The 19,141-nt window shown below is 38.8% G+C and overlaps 1 protein-coding gene across 20 annotated transcripts in view; it reads right to left on the bottom strand.

The window, feature by feature from the left end:
* The window catches only part of SOX6 (SRY-box transcription factor 6), a 472,980-nt gene that overhangs the window by 37,053 nt on the left and 416,786 nt on the right, over nucleotides 1–19,141 (bottom strand). For all 20 annotated transcript variants that reach the window (XM_040989053.1, XM_040989047.1, XM_040989045.1 and 17 more), the window contains one exon: nucleotides 8,970–9,078. In XM_040989053.1, coding sequence (XP_040844987.1) covers nucleotides 8,970–9,078 — 109 coding nt within the window. The remainder of the gene's footprint in view (nucleotides 1–8,969; nucleotides 9,079–19,141) is intronic.

Here is a 19,141-nt window from a genome sequence, read left to right as displayed (position 1 = left end):
AGAGAAGTTTATTTGCTTGTTTAAGAGAGCTGCACTTTATATATAGTGCTGATATAAACTGGTGCACAGGATCCTCTAAAACTGTTTATATCCACAGTAAAATACATTTTTGTGGTACTCATACAACAGAGTTAGTCTGGAGCCAAGTGCTTTGTGAACTATGCTTATTTCTCAGCTCCTGTGGCTCTTACTCATCTTCACCATGACCTGGACCCCCCTCACTATCCCTCCTGACCTCGGCCACAACCTACTGGTTCCTCTGATTACACGCTTCTCTGAGATACAGGACACACCGCTTTTCAGGCAGTTACAGAAGGACAGACCCATAGACTCACGGTACAGCTCTTGTTAAGGCTCCCTTTGATTCACCTGGGCCTCTTCTTTTCAGATGTACAATTCCCCATCTATTATCCCTGTCATGTGATTCACGAATTGGGTATTTTCTTACGCAGAAGCATGCCATCACTAGTAAATTTCCATAATGACTGCGATTAGTTAGAAGATTGTTCTCTAATTGATATGTGATTTAAAGGTGAATAATTCAATTATCTGGCAGTTATATTGGAGAATTTAACCAAATTGTCAAGTAGAATCAACTTAGGCTAACTTTCTTAGTTAAAAGAAAATAAAATTTAGGGAGCTGATATTGTGGCATAATGGGTTAGGCTACCACCTATAATGTTGGCATCTTATATGGGCACCAGTTCAAATCCCGGCTGTTCCACCTCTGATCCAGCTCCCTGTCCATGTGCCTGGGGGGCAGCAGAAGAGGATCTAAGTGTTTGGGGTCCTGCTACTCATGTTGGAGATCTAGAGAACCTTCTGGCTCCTGAGTTTGATCTTGTTCAGTCCTTGACACTACAGTCATTTGTGAAGTGAATCCAGCAGATAGAAAATCTCTTTCTAGCTTTACCAATCTGTGTGTGTGACTCTGCCTTTGAAATAAATACAATAAATATTTTTTTTTTTTGAAAAAAAAAAAAGGTTTTAAGGATGGCCCGTCATGATAGCCTAGTGGCTAAAGTCCTCCTTGCCTTGCACATGCAGGGATCCTATATGGGCTCTGGTTCTAATTCTGGCAGTTCTGCTTCCCATCCAGCTCCTTGCTTGTGGCCTGGGAAAGCAGTCGAGGACAGCCCAACCCTGTACCCACATGGGAGACGCAGAAGAGGCTCCTGGGCTCCTGGCTTTGGATCAGCTCAGCTCCAGGTATTGCAGTCACTTAGGGAGTGAACCATCAGACGGAATAGCTTCCCCTCTGTATATCTGACATTTCAATAAAAATAAATAAAATCTTTTAAAAATGTTTTAAGAAAAATAAAAGGGCATAAACAGGTACTTTTCAAAGGATAAAATTTGAATAACTAACAGACACATAAAAAATGCTCAGGTACATTAGCCATTAAGGAAATGGCAATCAAAAAGCACAATGAGGTTTCATCTCACCCTGTTAGATTGGTTGTGATATAGAACTCAGAAGACAATAAGTGCTGACAAAGATGTTGGGACAACAGTATCCTAACACACTGTTGATGGAAAAGTAAAGTAGTGCAATGATTATGCACACAGTATGGAAATTCCTCAAAAATCTGAAACTAGATCTACCATAAGCAACAGCCACCTCTCTCCTCGGAATTTATCCAAAGGAAATGAAATTGGCCCGTGCTTATTGTCATGCAGTTTTTAAAAAATATTTATTTATTTTATTGGAAAGTTGGATTTACAGAGAGAAGAAGAGACAGAGAGGAAGATCTTCATCCGCTGATTCACCCCCCAAGTAGCTGCAACAGGGCTGATCTGAAGCCAGGAGCCATGAGCCTTCTCCAGGTCTCCCACGTGGGTGCAGAGTCCCAAGGCCTTGGACCATCCTAGACTGCTTTTCCAGGCACAAGCAAGAAGCTGGATGGGAAGTAGAGCAGCCAGAACATGAACTGGTACTCATCTAGGATCCTGGTGTATGCAAGGCAAGGACGATAGCATTAGACTACTGTACTAGCCCCTACTGCAGTTCAATTTACAATAGCTAAGATTTGGAATCAACCTAGATGCCCACTAACTAATGAGTGGATAAAGAAAATGTGGTGTATGCAGACTGTGGAATACTATTCACTTACAAAAAGTATGAAATTCTGTCCCTCACAGAAAAATGGATACAACTGGAAAATGATTCTGCTTAGTAAAATAAGCCAGCCCTAAAAAAGATGTTTTCACATTCTCCCCCGTCTGTGGTAACTAATGCATGTAGTACAGAAAACTTAATGTGTATCAGTGAGACCAACATTTTGAGATTTAATTACTGTTTATAGTTATCGTCTAAACTCTTGAGGAACAGTGTGCTTTTTTTTTTCTACTTACTACTTGTTGAATTCTTCACTGAGTGATCATAAAATAAACTGAAAGCAAATCAGCATAAAAATTAAATTAAAAAAATAAAGAAGTAACAGAGAGGGTGGGAAAAGGGGCACGAGAGAGGGCAGGGTGAGAACTATCATCATGTTCCTAAATCTGAACGAACTGAAAAATATTACATTGTTTCACCCTATATAATAAAAAGAAAATTGTTAAGTAAGGAAAATTATCTGGCCAACGACAGACCAACCACTGGTAAGTCATCTAGTTCTTGAGCCAAAATATGAGGGGAGTCATGTGAGAGGATGAAAACTAATTTCTTCTGAGTCCAGATGTCATGCTAGAACCAATGAGTGGAAGCTACACGGAAAAGTCCCAGCTTCCGGTTGTAATAGGGTGAGCTTCCCAAAAGGCAGTGGAATTTCTGTCAGTAGACTACCAGAACTGAAGTGGAATGATTGCTTTGGAGGTATGAGAAGAGATGTTTTGGTTGGAATTGTAGATTTTATGATTTTTCTTCGGTCTTCCAAACCTGAGCATCTACATGCTGCAATGTGAATCACTGTATTCTGGTAGGCTTGCACTAATGACCTTTACATTCCAAAGTATAAACAGTTAAGCATTTAAATCCCACTGCAGATTCAACTACAGTTTGCCTCTGCTGCCTTGAATGAGCCATGTATCATGGAGTCAATCATTTTTTTTTTTCTGCTAGAAGCAAGAATTCAAGGAGGACAGGGGGAATTGAGAACAGCTTCAAAGATTTCCTGAGAATGGCTCAAAGGTTAAGCAGGACTTTCAAGAGAGGACATGCACATTACGTGCTGTATTTTGAAGGAAAAAGAAAAAACATTGTCGTCTCTGCTACGTCTCCATAAACAGAGAATATGAATTGTAATAAAAATTTCCAGAGTTAAAAAAAAGTTCAGAGCTTTCAAAAGTTCAACACCCCCCCAAAACAGCAGCTTTCAGATGAGAAAGATTGGGCACTGCGGGGTGGCCTAGCAGATAAAGTCCTCGACTTGAACACAACGGTATCCCATATGGGCATCGGTTCTAATTCTGGTGGCCCCACTTCCAATCCAGCTCCCTGCTTGTGACCTGGGAAAGTAATACAGGATGGCCCAAAGCCTTGGAACCCTGAACCCACATGGGAGACCCGGAAGAAGCTTCTGGCTCCTATCTTCGGGCTGGCTCAGCTCTGGCTGTTGCAGCTACTTGGGGAGTGAATCAGCAGACAAAGATCTTCTGTGTGTCTCCTCCTCTCTGTATATCTGACTTTCCAATTAAAATAAATAAATCTTTTTTAAAAAGAGAGAGAAATTCAAAGACAGATAAGAAACATCATCTTGGCTTGGATCCAATTAACAAATTCAGTATAAATAAATAAATAGTCTTCTAAACAAGTATGATAGCAAGTGTCCAAAAATACAGTATTTCTTGTTCACATATCCATTTTCATTCAAATTGACATAGGTTTGAAATACATAAAAGACATCATGCTTTTTCAGTTCTAATCCAGGGTCCAGAAATCTGCCCCAAAATAATGAATTTCAGGGATCATCAGAGATGACAGACTTATATTCTTAAATTCCACCACTCTTCACATCAAAATTAGGTGGTGCTTCCCTCTGGCACTGGGACAAAATAAGTGAATGTGAAACTTTGAAAAGGTTTCAGAATGCTTTCTGGGCATGAACCATACTCTAACAGAGGGGCAATGCCTCTCTTTAAAAGTTCCAGTTGTAAGAAATAAAAGAAATAGAATGAAAAGAATTACACTGTTATAAACCAAGTCACAATGATTTTTGCTGAGGAGAGAAAAAAAAAGGGGGGGGGATATAGAAGAGGGTGTTTGTGAAAGCTAAAGAGAGAGTAGAGACAGATTTCTCATTACTAAAGCAGAAAGTTCAAGAAACAAAAAGACTCAAATAAAGCAAGTGGCCTATATACTTGCATCTTTTCTAAGGTATTTCTCTCCTTAATTTTCCTAAAAAATATTAAATGAAACCTGTATGGATACATTACTTTTCTTATAAGAAATATACTCAGTGTTTACAGTGTTTTATAAAGATGCAGAAAACAATCATGGATTTGGAATAGGTCTTAAAGATAATCAAACCCAACATGCCTCTTTGAAAAGATAAAGAAACTTAAGCCTGGAGGCATTAAGCACTTGTTTTCAGTCATTAGCAAAGGAACTCTAATCCAAATCCCCCCATAACTAGATCACAGCCCTTCCCACTCTTCTGTGCAACCTTGGAAGTCAGAGAGTTGGGATAAGGATTGCATTCTTGACTAAGCACAACAAGGAAAGGGAGAATGCCATATAAAAGTTCAACAGCTGTTCGTTACTCTTTTTTTTGGTTTTTTTTTTTTTTTTTTTTTTTTTTTTTAAAGATTTATTTTTATTATTTTTTCATTGGAAAGGCGGATATACAGAGAGGAGAGACAGAGAGGAAGATCTTCCATCCGATAATTCACTCCCCAAGTGAGCGCAACGGGCCGATACTATGCCGATCCGAAGCCAGGAGCCTCTTCTGGGTCTCCCACGCGGGTGCAGGTTCCCAAAGCTTTGGGCCGTCCTCGACTGCTTTCCCAGGCCACAAGCAGGGAGCTGGAAGGGAAGCGGGGCTGCCGGGATTAGAACCGGCGCCCATATGGGATCCCGGGCGTGCAAGGCGAGGACTTAACCACTTGCGCCACCGCGCCGGGCCCTCGTTACTCTTAATATATGGTGACAGACTCAACTCATCAACCCTTCTCTGCTGTACCCGCCCTACACAGCAGACAACAGATTTTGCATTTTCAATACATGTGAAGACTTTGACTGCTTGAAGAATAACCAGACCTTAAACATGCTTCCTAAGTCCTCATGCCAATGAATTTGTAGTTTTATAAATATCATGGTGAACAAGAAATGCTGCCTTGTCACATTCAAGCCAAATAACAGCTGGACTTTAAAAATAAAATTGTGAAGGCATTTGCCTTTTATATTTTTAATTTCTGTTTTCCTTGCTTATGGTTTTGTCATTTGATTTTGATGAGTGGCTAATACATATGCACAGCTGTCTCTCTGGGTGACCTTTTCGTCACTGCCTCCATGTCCAGGGTTATACGCAGGTCTACAAGTTGCTTACTAAGGGGTATTGCTATTTTCAAGACAAGCAAACTTAAAAAAAAAGATTGGCTGGAAAAGGATCTCATGTACTGAGCCTGACTGACTTCAGTCATTTCAGGACCAAGCAGGAGGCTCCGGTGGAAGTGGGGGGAGACAAAGCCCCTTGAGACTATTACTACAAAGCTTGAGGAAACCCGGAGATGATCTTGCGTGTTTGAAAAGAGAAGATATTCCGAGCTGGAGGCTTGAGATGCTCCCGTAACTTGATTTCCTTAGTGAATTCAAGAATTCTCACCCTGAATTCTGAGAAGACTCCTGTTCTTCCTAGTGCTTTTATGAATGATGATTTTTGTATGTAGGTAGGTGTACTTTCCCTTCCCTCTGCTTTCCTTCACATGACTTAAAGCTCCAAGAGGTCAAGGACATCTGTTTTGCTTCCCATGGTTTATCCAGGCTCTAATTTGGGGACTGGAACGTTATAGTAGACACTCAGAAATACTGGTTAGTTTGTTTTGTTTTTATCACAAACTGGACGAAAAAACAAATCATGTTTTAGTTATTCTGTTACTTCAGTCCCTTCTTAACCCTCCTGTTCATAGAAATGCGAAGGAACGAAGTACAGAAAGTATTCTATGTACCAGTTATCTACTCTGACTTTAATATGAACTGTAACACCAGCAGGCTTTAAAATCAGCCCACACTTAAGCAGATGCCACGGAATCTCCTGCAGTCAGCAGAAGCCTGCTACCCATCCTAGCCAGTCCTCACAAAGGCTCTATGCTGCTGTCCTTAATAGAGCAGGTAACCTGACTCCATGCATGAGTCTCCCTCCCCAAAGCACATGAGGTCTCAATGACAACTCTGAAGGGAGGTTTTCACACGCTGCTTAAGCTCCCGGGCCACTACAGGCCTTCTACTATTACACTCATCAGGCACTGCAGCTATGTATGACAGAGTAACGTGAGAGCTGGTGCATGGCATGACTTGCTATATTTAGTGGGGCGGAAATGGGTCATACTGAGGAAGGTCATAAGAAGTTTGTTCAGAAAAATGAAGGCACCACATATTTATTGGTATATACAGGGCTGTGTGCAGCAGGTTGAGAGTTGACCCTCGGATCACCACTCAGCTCTATTCTTACTATGGCTTTAGCAAGTTACATAATTACTCTTAGCTTCAACTTTTTCATCTGTAAAACAGGAAAAAAAATGAGTATTCTTTTTTAATAGAGTATTTAAGCACTGAATGAGAAAAATATGTGTAAAGAGTAACATATTCTTTGGTCTATGACCCTGGTAAGTGTCTACTAACAAAATATTAACTAGGAAAATTGGCCTGAAACCAGAAAATTTGGGTATGGACTAGGATTTCCAAAGAAATGAAATACAATCCTCTAAGGTTAAATAATTCTTTTTTTGGGCCTAGAGTAACAGCTTGATTGGCTAATCCTCTACCTCTAAGTACCAGGATCCCATATGGGCAGCAGTTCCTGTTTCACCTGCTCCACTTCCCATCCAACTTCCTGCTTGTGGCCTGGGAAAGCACTGGACAATATCCCAAAGCCTTCAGACCCTGTATCCACATGGAAAACCCAGAAGAAGCCCCTGGCTCCTGGTTTCAGATAAACTCCTCTCCAGTCATAGCAGCCATTTCGGGAGTGAACCAGCAGATGGAAGAGCTCTCTCTATATCTCTTTCTCTCCATAAATCTGACTTTCCAATAAAATAAATAAATCTTTACTTTTTTCACCTTTATACTGATTAATAACTGATTTTTTTAACTTATTGAGTATACATCATGAAGCAGATTATCAGCATTACTGAGATGCAACTGACCATAAATAATATTTATTTATAAGTGATACACAGTTAAGAAATCTAATGAAAAGGGGTAGTTGACAGATTCAGTAATGCCTGGTATAGCAAGGGTGAGGATTTAGCGCTTGGTAATTTCTAGTCTGTGACTAAATTAACTGAATCCACCAAAGTGCTGAAAAATATTTATTTCATTATATGTGGTCAAAGCCTTCAAACAACTTAGTTTTACTCTGAGATGAGTCAGAGCTGAAATCCTTCCTCATAGACCCCTCAGCTCAGTCACAGTCTCCATGTTGTAATCTCATGGTTCACCTTCAAGTTCTATCAATTGACCTTTCTGGTTCTCTAGTCAGAGGAACCTTAACCTTCAGTAGGGGGAAATCTGCACTTCTGAGTAGTTATGGGAATGTCACTGTGCTGTTAGTGACACATTCTTCAAGGAAAACAGCAAGTACACTTCAGCTTGGATTCTTCCTTACCCCTCCCTTCCTTTTCCTTTGTTATGATTCTGACTCTTGTTATCTCTCTCTCTCACACACACACATTATATCCCAATCAGAATGTATTTTCCCACCTTGTCCCTAGTACTAACATTAAATATTAGTGTCTCCTATTGGCATGAACATTCTGCTTTCTGGAAACTCTCTGAGTGCTTCTTAATGTTGGATATTAACCATCTCTTGGTACTCCTGCCAAGGATTTCTGAACTGCCTGGGATGGCCCTAAGCTGTCACTAGAAGCCATACCCAGTTAAGATGCTGCTATGGAAAGCCTTCGTATGTTTTCAAAGGATTAGGGTCCTGGAAGAAATCCTGCCAGTAAAAGGGATACTAGTAAGATTCTTCCCCCCTCAAGCTAAAAAAGGACTTTAGCAGAGACCTGAGATGGGTAAAGTATCATGTTACTCTGAAGAGAACAAATTAATCTTCCCTGACTGGTGGGACAGATTCTGCCAAAGAAACAGCTAACAGGAAAACCAGTCCCTACTCTGTGATGACACAGTAAATAACCAGGCAACATTACTACTGAAGTGCTGACCTAACCCATAAATTGTACCCGGCCTCCTGGGAGCAATTTCTGCTGATGTGCTGCTTGTGCATTCAAGACAAACAAACAAAAAGGAAGAGAGGCGGACAGGCATTGATAGTGCTGCGGGTGGACGTTCTGAGAGCACTTCCCAGAGGCTTCAGGAGTACTTAGCGTCCAGATGCTGGCGGGGCCTTTCCCAAGCAACCATTAAGTTTATGTGAAAGCTGTTGCGAATCTTCATTTTAATCCCATCTTCAAAATGGTTTGATCGTACCTGGGACACTTGATTTGCAATTTTTAAAATCCTTTCTAAATTTTCTTTTAAATAAGAATAAATGAATACACAGTGGAGGGAGGTCAGGCAGTGGTGAAACATGAAATTTTGTTATTCATTGGAATGTAGAAGATTCTTTTATTTTCAGACTTTACAATGACACCTTGATGTATTTGGATTGCCATGAATGTTCAGTCACAGATGATCTAGTTGATTCTCAAAGTCCTTAACTACAATATAAAATGACGATTAATGTCTCCTCTGCATTACCTAGAAAGTCTAGCGGGGCACTTCTAAGCATGATGATCTTCTGTCTAACACTGGCACATCTTTGGAAACACATGTAGCAGCAGGAAAGAGCTACAGGAAAGCCACTCACCCTCTGCATCTTCTGGCCGAGTGAGGTCGATGACACCTGGGCCCAGCTTTCCATCTTCACTTGACTTTCCTGTCAACTGGGGCCCCAAATTTTCAAAGCGTGTTCTTTCCTGGAGGAAAGAGAAATCACAGGCTTACTCTAGCTTCCAAGGCAGCTGACTTTTCCCTTTGCATTTCTACCTTGTTTTCTGGACAAAGTTGAGATTTGCAAACACCATCTCTGACCCTCCCGAGCCATGGACATCTTTTGGGAAGAGTCCACTCTAGCTTGTTTGTGCCACTAGCATACTGACTGTATCTTGACAACAGTACCTGTGAAGCAAGGAGACCTGTGACAGTGAATTTGTACCCCCTCTCTGCTGGATTTGCTCCAGGACTCTAAAAGGATGCAACAAAGAGGACCAAGCCCAAGAACAAAACATGTAAAACAGCCATTTCTATTAAAATGCACTGATAAATGTGATGGCAGAGGACTTTCAACACTTAGAGATCATAGTTTGTGTTTATGTTCTAGAGGAAAAACAAAGCAGTGTTTTATGCATAAGGATTTCAATAATAAATATCTCAAAGGAGGTAGAGTGGATGACGGCATGAATATTCTCCTTTTTATCTAGGAGTTTTGAGTGTGAATTTTTGGGAACTGAAAAGGAGTATATCACTTCTAACTAGTCACTGAGCCAGGAAAGCTAAACAGTTCTGCCGCTGCAGGAGAGAAATGAAAAGAGATTTTCTTTGCTCACCAGTTCTTCTAGGAGCAGGATTCTGAGGCATCATAGAAAACACTGGATCAGTAGCCAAGGGCTCACTGACCATCATTAATATGTTGTTCTTGTAGGCAGCAACACTGCACGTGTTTCCTTCTCGCCTCCTTGCCACTTTCCAGACTCAAACTTGCCTTTGTGTTATGCTTATGGATGAATGAAACCTTGTTGTTCATTACTATGAAACAATATTAAATGTCATGTCAGCTTGAATTTACAGACATGAAATAGCAGCTTCCAGCTCCGGGAATGGTTTCTGCATGTTATACTTAATGCATTATGCAGCAGCAGAGTGCTGACTGCTGTAGAGTCTATTGTTCAATGACCTAGTTCTGTACTGAGCATGTTCTGCACTAGATGGGAGCACTGAGTGTTCTCGTCTGTAAGATGTTTAGAAACTTGGAAATATTCTTAAAGAGCAAACATACAATTACTTGATGGAGGCTGTGCCTCATTTGTACAGTCTCACTACATTTGTGTTTTCTAATATGATTATTTCTGAATATCGTTGTATTTCTATAATTCATTCCCATCAGTCAAATTGTTCAGGAATTCTTCCAGTCCCCCTCCTTTGTGGAATATGTTGAAATCTGTGTTGGAACACAAAACAGCATAAACCTTGCTTTAATCTAGCACCATTTCTATGGAAAATTTGCAACAAAAATCATAATCATGAATTTCCCTAGCTACTTGTTTCAATAGCAGTATAAAGGAAATCCTATGAAATATGCTGCTTATTAAAAAGATAGAAATCAAAATCACCTTAAGTATGTTTCCCTAGCATTCTTACGTGAAAACACCACTGGACAAGAACAAATTAATCTAGATGCAGGACACAACAAAAAGCAACCGCAAGCCCATGTGAGAGTTTCACACATGGCTGGGGGAAGGACAGCTGTTTTTAATCAGCCAATTTCTATCTTTGAGTAGCACTTTTAGTTGTCATGATGTAAAAAGAATTAAAGTGAAGTTGGGTAGTACCAGGGAAAGCAAAATATTCAACCTTTGTTTTATCACATTGTTTCACATTTCAAATATTTGCATGTGAATGCTTTTCCTCCGTTAAATGCAAGCCAAGTTTGGATGTGACACCTGCAGTCTTGGAAGAACAACCTTTAACTATATTTTCATGGGGGAAAAACAACTTTCTCTGAAAAATCAACAGACCGTGCTATCTATCAATATGCATATTTCAAGTATCTTTCTAGTCATTCATTCTCTTTGATTTTACTGGAAAATATTCTCAGTAAAAAAAAATAAAATAAATAAATAAAGTTCCTGAAAGAATATCAATATTTTGACAAGGAAGGAGAAGAGGGAAAATTACATGCCATGGTTTGTAAAATCCTAAGACAACAAAGCTTACATGATGATAATATCTTTTCTTTTATAAAAATGAAATGCACTCACAATTCAGTAGTATCAGCTTGTTTTTAATCATAACAAAAAACATTCAGAACATTCAACAACACATTCACAGTGTCTTTGAAGTCAGACATTCTTCTGACTTCATTGAAAAAAAATCTTCTACAGGGATACATACCATCTCTATGAAATATCAGTATTTTGACAGAGCAGAAGTCAAGGAAGAATATCTTATGAAATGCTGGCAAAACAGGCAGAAAATAAATCAATGGAAAAAATTGTTTGGGGCAATGGGTTGCATTTTCAATTTAATAATATTAAGCACTTGTATTTGACATTAAGGAAGGACTCTGCAAGGCCATGCTTTTTCATATAAATTTCCACCTAGCCTCCCAGAAGAATCTCTTCTTTTCTTCAAAGAATAGCCCAGCCACATAACCATAAGATAAGAGGACCTTATGTCTATATGTTAGGTCTGGGCAGTGGAGCTAAGCAGAGATTTTACCAGTGAGACTGAACATGAACCTTATAAATTCAAGTGTGGAGATGGGCACAGAGACAAAAGTATAGATATTTACTTCCAAACTGAAACTTTCGATCACTAAATGCTGATTGGTATGTCTAGAGAACAGATTATGGGAGGCAAGTTCTTAAGTCCAAATTTTCTACATATACTCCAATTAGCCCTCATAATAAGCAGAGCTCCCAAGCAAGATATTTTGGAGATAGCAAGCAAGATACCACAAGTTACTAAGTTACTTCCAACCCCACAGAAAAACTCCCCCAATCTTCACGTTGACAGTGAATCTGCACACTCTACATGCAGCAACGTGATCAGACGCTTCCTTATGCATTGTCAGTCACAAACATGAGACCAACATAAAAGTTATCGAAAAAAATTAAAGTCAGCTCTGCTGTGTTGTAGGACTGTTGGCTCTCTAAGTGCTTTGAAATTATGATGTATGAGGTGGATGTTGCATATTAAATAAAGATATTTAAATGATAAAGCCCCCTTTAGTGAGAGCTGATGAATGTTAAATATTACAAGCCACAAGATGGTGGCATCCATCATCTTCACATGTTATCAGAGTCAATGACGGGCAGCCTCACTGATGACAGATAGACTACTGCATTATTATCCCTTATTCCAGTGTCACTGAACAAACCGTTCAACTCCTCGGGCATTATTTTTAACTTTGCATTAAATTAGCAACTTTTCCCTCCCTCCCATGGCAAGATTGATTAATTATGCCTTTGCATCGGTGGAGAGGAAGAATGGATTTCGGGTAACTAAAAGAACAGAGGTTTGCTTTCATCTAGTTGGAAAAAAAAAACAACCAACTTCCTCTTACGGGCAACAAATGTAAAATTGTGATCTGGGGAGAGAACAGCAATGAAACAGTAAGCACACAATAATGGCTTTTCTTTGCACTTAGATAAAAGCTGAATTTTTGATGTGCACAGTATATTTTAATAAAATTTTATATACTATGTTTTATACACTTATTGGCTATTCCATAATAATGTGTGTGCTAACAGTAAAATTGCTCTTAAATTTATGTGTGTTATTTATACGTTCCCACATAACAATGCTTTTTGTTGTAAAAAATATTCTGTTTATTAATGTAACTTTACAACCACTGCATCCAAGATCCGTGGTAAATTAATGACATTTTTATTATTTTATAGTGTCATTAAATTTTTACTGATCACTCCATCAAACAGAGGCAGTAAAGGCCATAATGTAAACTGGGACACTTAGATCAGGCAGCAGGAAGACATTCCATATAGTCTGAAGAAAACTGCTAGCAATAAATGATATTTATACCATCTTTAAGCATGTGAGAATACTTGGATAAGTTTGGCAAAACTGTTTCAGTAGTAGAGTGGATTGTGTACTTAAATAACGGTTTGCTTGCCAGCAAGACAAGCCTTTTTCAAACCATAGGCAAGCTGACGGATGGCAGCCATCTCTTGAACAACAGCACACACTGCCCAGTGATGTGCTGGCCACCTTCCTTCAGGGCTTACCATGTCTGATCAACCAATCCATGCCTCAAGTGCTTCTATGTGGCTCCTTTATCACACATTAAAGTGGTGAAGAGACAGGCTGAGACAGGCTTCTTGTTTGTGATCATTTTCTACCAGGCGATCAAGGAATTTTATCAACATTTACTCAAAATTCATCATGCTTTAAAGCTTTTTTTCCTCCTTAATCTATGTCTTTTATCTATTTGGAAAGCAGAGAGACAGAGGTTTTCGATCCATTCATCTCATCTACACAACTGACAGGGCAGGACCAGGCTAAAAGCCAGGGGCCCGAGCCATGTCTTCCATGTGCGTAGCAAGGACCTAAGCATTTCAGCCATCACCTCTGCCTCCCAGGATGTCATCAGCAGGAAGCTGGAATTGAAAGCAGAATGAAGACTAGTTCCCAGGGACTCCAATAATAGGATGAATGCATCCCAAGCAGTGTCTTAACTACTGTGAGAAATATCTGTCCCTAAAAGCTGAGTTCTGAGTATGCATAGTTACAGATCAGATATAGAAGACAGAGAACGTACAGCAAAAGGGCCATCACCTATGTGGCAGTTAAACTGGGTGAAATAATTATGTTATTTTTACATGTAAAACACAGTGTAATTAGGATACTCTATATTTACTCTCAAACAGACCTATCTGTGTGTAGTTAACCAACGGACAAATACTGTATTTTGTGTAAATGAATATAGTAAATACAAAATTCTATGCTCATATAATTGTGGATTTAATAGCACCTATCTCCTAGTTGGGGATTCTGGTGTGTGTATGTGAGTGCTTTATTTTGAGAAAATAGGATTTTGTTCTTATTATTATAAAATAAATGTTTAAATATTAAAGAGTTCTAAAATTCTTCAAATGTGTAATGAGAAGGAATTTTGCAAGAAAGGTTAATACTGCAGCCTGACTAACCATATTTACCATGCACTTCAGAAGCAGAATATTTAAACAATAGTATAGCAAATAAGTGCATGATGAATAGAAATTTTCTACACCCCCACAATCTGCTGGGATATTGTCCATCCAGAAGCCTTCTGCTATGTCTAAATTGCTGAGAGCTAACCAAATGAAGCTGCTTTCACTGCAACTGCTTTACTGGACACTTGATTTCCACTCACAGGATTGTGTCCTCAACCCATGATAAGCCCTCCCTACAGCAGCAATGCCCCCTCAGTCTGCTACCCTTCTCTTGCTGTGTTCGCCCCAGTGGCAATGTTCCATAGTATTTGCCTCACTGCTATCCTTGCCCTCCCTGTCGACTCAGTCAGTCAGGCTAGGTGATTTTTTCCACCACACAACATCTTGCCCTTGTCTCTGCCCCTAGATACCCTCGTACCATCGTCAATAATCCCAGGTCATGTCTCCATGTGCGTATGCCTGGTCCATCATTGCAGCCTCCTTTCTGCTCTCTATGATCCTTGATGTTGCCCTTCCCAGTCCATCTTCTTACATTCCTTCCTCACAGTGTTGCATTTCACTGCTTCAATTCAAAACTTGTTGTGATTTCCTTTCTCTCCTGCAAACTCCTCTAGCAGTTCACACGCTGCTTCTATAATTTACTTTCTTTCTACATCAATTTCCTGTAACTTGCTCATCGTATGTTGTCTGCTCAGGATGAACAGTGAGTCACCTTCCAACAACAATTTTCTTTCTTCTTTCCAATTTCTATTCATACTCAAAAATGTTATCCATGAGCATCATTATCTCTCTGATTCACCTACTCTTTGAGATAACAAAAATTAGCCTTGTCTACAGAACTAGCCCCTAGTTACATAGTACTATGTGAAACAATTGGGCCTCGGTGCACATTGCGCTCCCAAACACTGCAATAATAGCAACAGATTTTCTAAGGCACGGATTGCACATTAAACCTTTTCAATATATCTTATGCAACATTTAGTGTTGGCATCCATAAATACTTGCAGGTTTCTACAAAGCCACATCATTGATTTACTCACATAAATCAAAAACACCCTGTACAGGAAGGGTCCAAAAGGAGCAAGAACTATAAATGTTGCAATATTTCCAGTTTGTGAAAGAGATGCTTAGATTCAACACTCCACCCCATATTGGTGATATCCCTGGACAATAATAATCAAAACAAGAAAACCCAGAAAAAGAAAACTTAAGTATTTCATAAAAGAAGAAAATCAATAATTTTAGAAGCTCGCAATAGAAAAATGCAAAGTTGACTAACAGTAGGAAAAATAGATTTTTGAGTCTGTCAGAAATTTCTGTAGGTTAATGCCTATACCTTTGCAAAGTCTTTGCCCACTATTGGCAAAAGAAGACACCACTTCCCATCAATGTTTGGGTTAAAAAGAAAGTCCTTTTAAAATTAAAAGATTGCTCTGCTTTGTTTTGTATTGGTAAAGTAAGTACAACATTCACAGGTATCCCACGCCTTACTCTGGAGGATATGCTTTGGACATATCTGCCATGATGTGTTTTTCAAGGAATATTCCTTAAGTATACATGCAGTTTCCTTTCTATTGATTTACAAAACTCCATCACTTTATTATCCTTTATTGTTCACTTAGTAATTGGCTGAAGAATCAAAAGATGTAAAACTGATATTGATAAACAGTCACACACACTTTTTAAAAGGTGATTTTGTTTTTTGAGGGAGTTATTTTACAGACAACAACATTTTGTGGGTTCCAAAGTCAGTAAACGATAATAAAGACTCTGGCTGGGGCAAATGTATTAAACTCCATTGCTATCCTTATTTTCAGTTAAAACTATTAACTTGTCTACCTTCAAATACACCCTTAGTAGTATAAGTGTACTAGGATTTATCAATTCATTAAGGTCTGAATTTTCTGTGTTTGTGCTAATACCACAAATATGTCCATTGCAATAAAAGGGAAGAGTTCCACCTACTGATCATCTACTTTATATATAAAGGTCTTTCCAATGAATATGTATTTTAACCTCTCAGCAATGCTGTGGGGAGAACACCACTATTGCTATCAATTTCATAAAAGAACAGTGTGATTTCATGTCTTATTTTACCCATTTAATAAAATTTTAGACAGATGTTTGTGCTAGTGAATTTGGAATCATAACTGTATAACTTCATTATCATATGATTTTTGAACCTATTCTCTTCTTTGAAAATGTAAAAATGTTGACGCTTCAAGGTTGTAATGATTAAATGAGGGATTACATACCTTACTGTCTTTCAAAAAATAAAGCAACTCATAAAATATCTACTTCTGGGACTGGCACAGTAGCATAGCATGCTAAAGCCTCTGCCTTCAAGGCCGGCATCCCATGTGGGTGCTGGTCCAAGTCCAGCTGTGCCACTTCTGATTCAACTGCCTGCTTATGGCCTGGGAAAGAAGCAGAGGTAAGCACAAGCCCTTGGGCCCCTGGACCCTTATGGGAGACCTGGAAGAAATTCCTGGCTCCTGGCTTCAATTGGCCTACCTCCAGACCTTACTGCCATTTGGGAAATGAAGTAGCAGATGGAAGATCTCTCTGTCTCTTCTCTCTATATAAATCTGCATTTCCAATTAAAATAGATCTTTAAAAAATGTATCTACTCTATCAAGATACTGTTTAGTATTTCCTAAATGTTTCAAACATCAACACTAATGATGATAGTGTCTTGATCTAAAGGGCAACATCCATTCTCCTATATCAAGATTGGAACAGTGTAACTAAAGATACTTTCCTTTGTGGCTGCCAAGTATCTTAAGTAAATTTAAATCTCCATTTTCACATCTATGTAATATCTGGATCTTATTGTTTTCTAGTGTTAAACCTCAAATATTGTCCCATTATAAAAACTAAACTTCCCTGTTGCGCTTGTATGACCTTTATTATCTGGCCCTTGCTACCCTGACTTAACTTCTCATCCCACTCATGCCCAGCTTCATGTCTCACTGACAACACTTTCTATTCTCTGTTTAAATGAAATGGAGTGGTTTGGAGTTTCTTAAGCTGTGACATTAAAAACCAATTCCAATATGCCATCCTTTCTTTATAGAATGTACTTTTCTTTTCGACAACATTATGCCCAGTGAAAGGACAAAACCTTTTAACTTCCTTCCATCAGTCCAGAGGCAAATCTGTGAGTTCCTTTGCACCACCACTATACCATGTTTATAGGAAAATGTGTCACACTAACTCATGTAAATGTCTGTTTACATGGTTACTCAACTAGTCTCATGCATATGCCATGGAATCATATGCTCCTTGGGCAAGAGAAAGTGTCTTGTGATTCTCTTTCTTCAACTAGGAATGTGCCCTGCAAGCAGTGAGGAACATGCAGCAGACGGCTTCTGAAATGAACTAATGTCTGCACAGATTCTTGTGGATATGTTTTATGGAGCTTTCAAAAACATTCTCAAATGATGTATGACAAGTTTCCCTTAGGATTTGAGGAGTACACCAAACTAAGCGAGTTCTGTCTCCATGATCCTGGCAGAGGCAGCATCCTGTACATCTCCTATAATACACACTTAGACTCTTGTCATTGACCACCAGATGATAAATGATAGAGCAGCATTAACTCTGATATGAAGATATGAGACCCTTTTGGCCTTGGGAGCTACTGAATTAAATTAGTTTCATTAGGATTATAGTGCTTACCGAACCCCTTTAACCAAATGCTCTCTGTCTCATTCATATGGTTTTAATATGGTTATAGCCAATTGCAAGGTTATTTATAAGTTTGCAACTCCCAAGTAGAGTTATAAAGCGTTCAGATTTAAGCGAATCCAGTTGTGTAGCAGCCCAACTCCTACTTATATGTGGTTTCAAGTTTTTATTCTTACACAGAGGCACAATGCAAATTTGTTCCTGAATATTCTATTTGTTTCAATAACAAGTTCACAAAAATTTCCATTGTCAACTTATACAAACTCTTATTAAAACTGAATGCATTATTTAAAAACTGGAAAAATTCTATCTGCACTTAAAACCACCAACAAGACTTTGTTATTCTAACATTTATCATACGAACAAATAGTGTCATAATAAAATTAACGGCCAGCTGAGAAAATGTCATTGCTCAAGATGGTATCTGGAGTCTTTTTACTTCAAAATCTAGGTTCTTGATTTCAGATACCTATCTAATTTACAATGTGTACTTTCTAATATTGCTTATGGAAGCCAGGTACAGTTTATTCAAGTTGAAAACATCAAAGCCACCTAATCCAAGAATGAACATTTTCTTCAAAAACAGCTACTTTTCCAATTTTACCCCACAAACCAATGCGTTTGAAGATTTTTTGTCTACAGAAACATAAACATAAAAAGTGGAAAAATGTAAGACATTGCTACTATGTATACATTTTGATTTATGAAACATAGAAATGTGTATCTCTTAAGAGATTTTCCTATAATTTTAATACATCTTTGTGTTAAAAATGGCACCTATCTTAAAAAGAAATAAATAAGAGCTATGAGAATATATTAATGCTAGATAGAAAGGCAAAGAAAGGCCCCTTCCGTTAAACAGCTGTGAGGCCAAGGAGGTCAGATACTTCTGCCATTGATGAAGCACATCAGTAATGGGTCCAGACCACACCATTCTGATTCCACATTCCCGGAGTCTGTTGCTCCTTCCACTAAAATACTCTGCACTCCTGAAAAAGTATGCCATTTCCCATTTTCTTTATTTCCAAAATGGCTGAGTCTAATTAATATTTTCCCATACTTGCTGATTCTAATAATTGACCTTGTTGTTATTCTCTAAACTCCCCACTACAGCACACATTGTACAATAACTTCTCTGGTATCCTCAGAGTCGGAAGAATGGCTCATTCTCAGGGGATGCACTGGTGTCAGGGGATGCATTTGTCAAATATACCTCCCAAACTATACTCACAGTTGGCCAGAGAGAATCTGCTTGCTATTTCTGAAATTTCATCATAGCCTCCTTATTCAGGGAAAGACAATGAAAGAAGACAGAGGAAAATCAAGAGGAAACATTTTAATCTGACTTTGCCCTAAACTTGTTCCTATGTCTCTAGTTTGGCATGCATTTCAGTGGTTC

The sequence above is a fragment of the Ochotona curzoniae genome, unplaced genomic scaffold (assembly GCF_017591425.1).
Source record: "Ochotona curzoniae isolate NIBS_2020 unplaced genomic scaffold, NIBS_Ocur_1.0 contig_517, whole genome shotgun sequence".
Lineage (NCBI taxonomy): Eukaryota > Metazoa > Chordata > Mammalia > Lagomorpha > Ochotonidae > Ochotona > Ochotona curzoniae.
Note: the sequence above shows the minus strand (reverse complement) of the source record. Positions and strands in the feature narration are given on the sequence as shown.